Source organism: Perkinsus marinus (assembly GCF_000006405.1).
Source record: "Perkinsus marinus ATCC 50983 genomic scaffold scf_1104296936346, whole genome shotgun sequence".
Taxonomy (NCBI): Eukaryota; Perkinsozoa; order Perkinsida; family Perkinsidae; genus Perkinsus; species Perkinsus marinus.
In genome coordinates this window covers 1-1,013 of record NW_003214136.1, presented here as the reverse complement: position 1 = coordinate 1,013, position 1,013 = coordinate 1, and the positions used below count along the sequence as shown (strand labels likewise).

At 47.1% G+C, this 1,013-nt stretch overlaps 1 protein-coding gene across 1 annotated transcript; it reads left to right on the top strand.

The window, feature by feature from the left end:
* The first annotated feature begins 214 nt into the window (after positions 1–214).
* On the top strand, positions 215–915 carry Pmar_PMAR002576 (14-3-3 protein, putative). The gene has a single exon (XM_002783699.1). It carries the CDS (start codon positions 235–237, stop codon positions 598–600), a length of 366 nt encoding a protein of 121 aa, XP_002783745.1. The 5' UTR covers positions 215–234; the 3' UTR covers positions 601–915.
* The last annotated feature ends 98 nt before the right edge of the window (positions 916–1,013 follow it).

Here is a 1,013-nt window from a genome sequence, read left to right as displayed (position 1 = left end):
TCGGTTGCCTACAAGAATGCTGTTGGCTCTCGACGTGCCTCCTGGAGGATTGTCTCATCTGTCGAGCAGAAGGAGACCTCTAAGGGTAACACGACCAATGCTGAGATCGCTAAGGGCTACAGAGAGAAGATTGAGGCTGAGCTCCAGACAATCTGCGATGCTATTCTTGATCTTCTTGACAAGTCTCTCATTCCTCATTCCCAGACCGGCGAGTCCAAGGTCTTCTACTACAAGATGAAGGGTGATTACTATCGCTACATCGCTGAATTCAGCACTGGTGAGAAGAGAGATAAGGCCGCCAATAACGCCGACCAGGCTTACAAGGATGCGACCAACATCGCTCAGTCTGAGTTGCAAGTTACCCACCCTATCCGTCTGGGCCTTGCTCTCAACTACTCTGTATTTTACTATGAGGTCTTAAACCAGCCCGAAGAGGCTTGCAAGATGGCTCGCAAGGCATTCGAGGACGCCATCGCTGAGCTCGATAATGTTAGTGAGGATAGCTACAAGGATTCTACCCTCATCATGCAGCTGCTCAGAGACAATCTGACTCTTTGGACATCCGATCAAGATGGTGCTGCTGAGGGTGGTGCCCAGTAATTCCTCTTATAGAGGCGCTCTCTCTTTACTGGTGGGAGGGTTGTGAATCTCGCATGTTCCTCGTGATCAGGCGAGTTCTAGTGTACACTTCAAGCTCCTTTTTCTATCACCACCTTGGATGGGTGTTTCTAGCACTACCATTACTACAGTTGATAATTGATGAATGAGCTAGAGTGGTGCTATCATATACAGATTATCCGGTACTCATAATCGCAATACAACTTTCTGTGTCGCTGCCTTCATTCGCCAGGTGAGTGTAATCCTCGTTGTGTATGGGGTATTCGCTCTTGAATGATAGTAGTAGCTGCTGTACCGATTACATCATATGAGAAATGCTTTAACAAAGCAGAAGTGAGTCTCGTGTTGTTTAGTAAATCATAGTGCTAGAGAGTTGAGTAAGTTTTGCGTTGTCA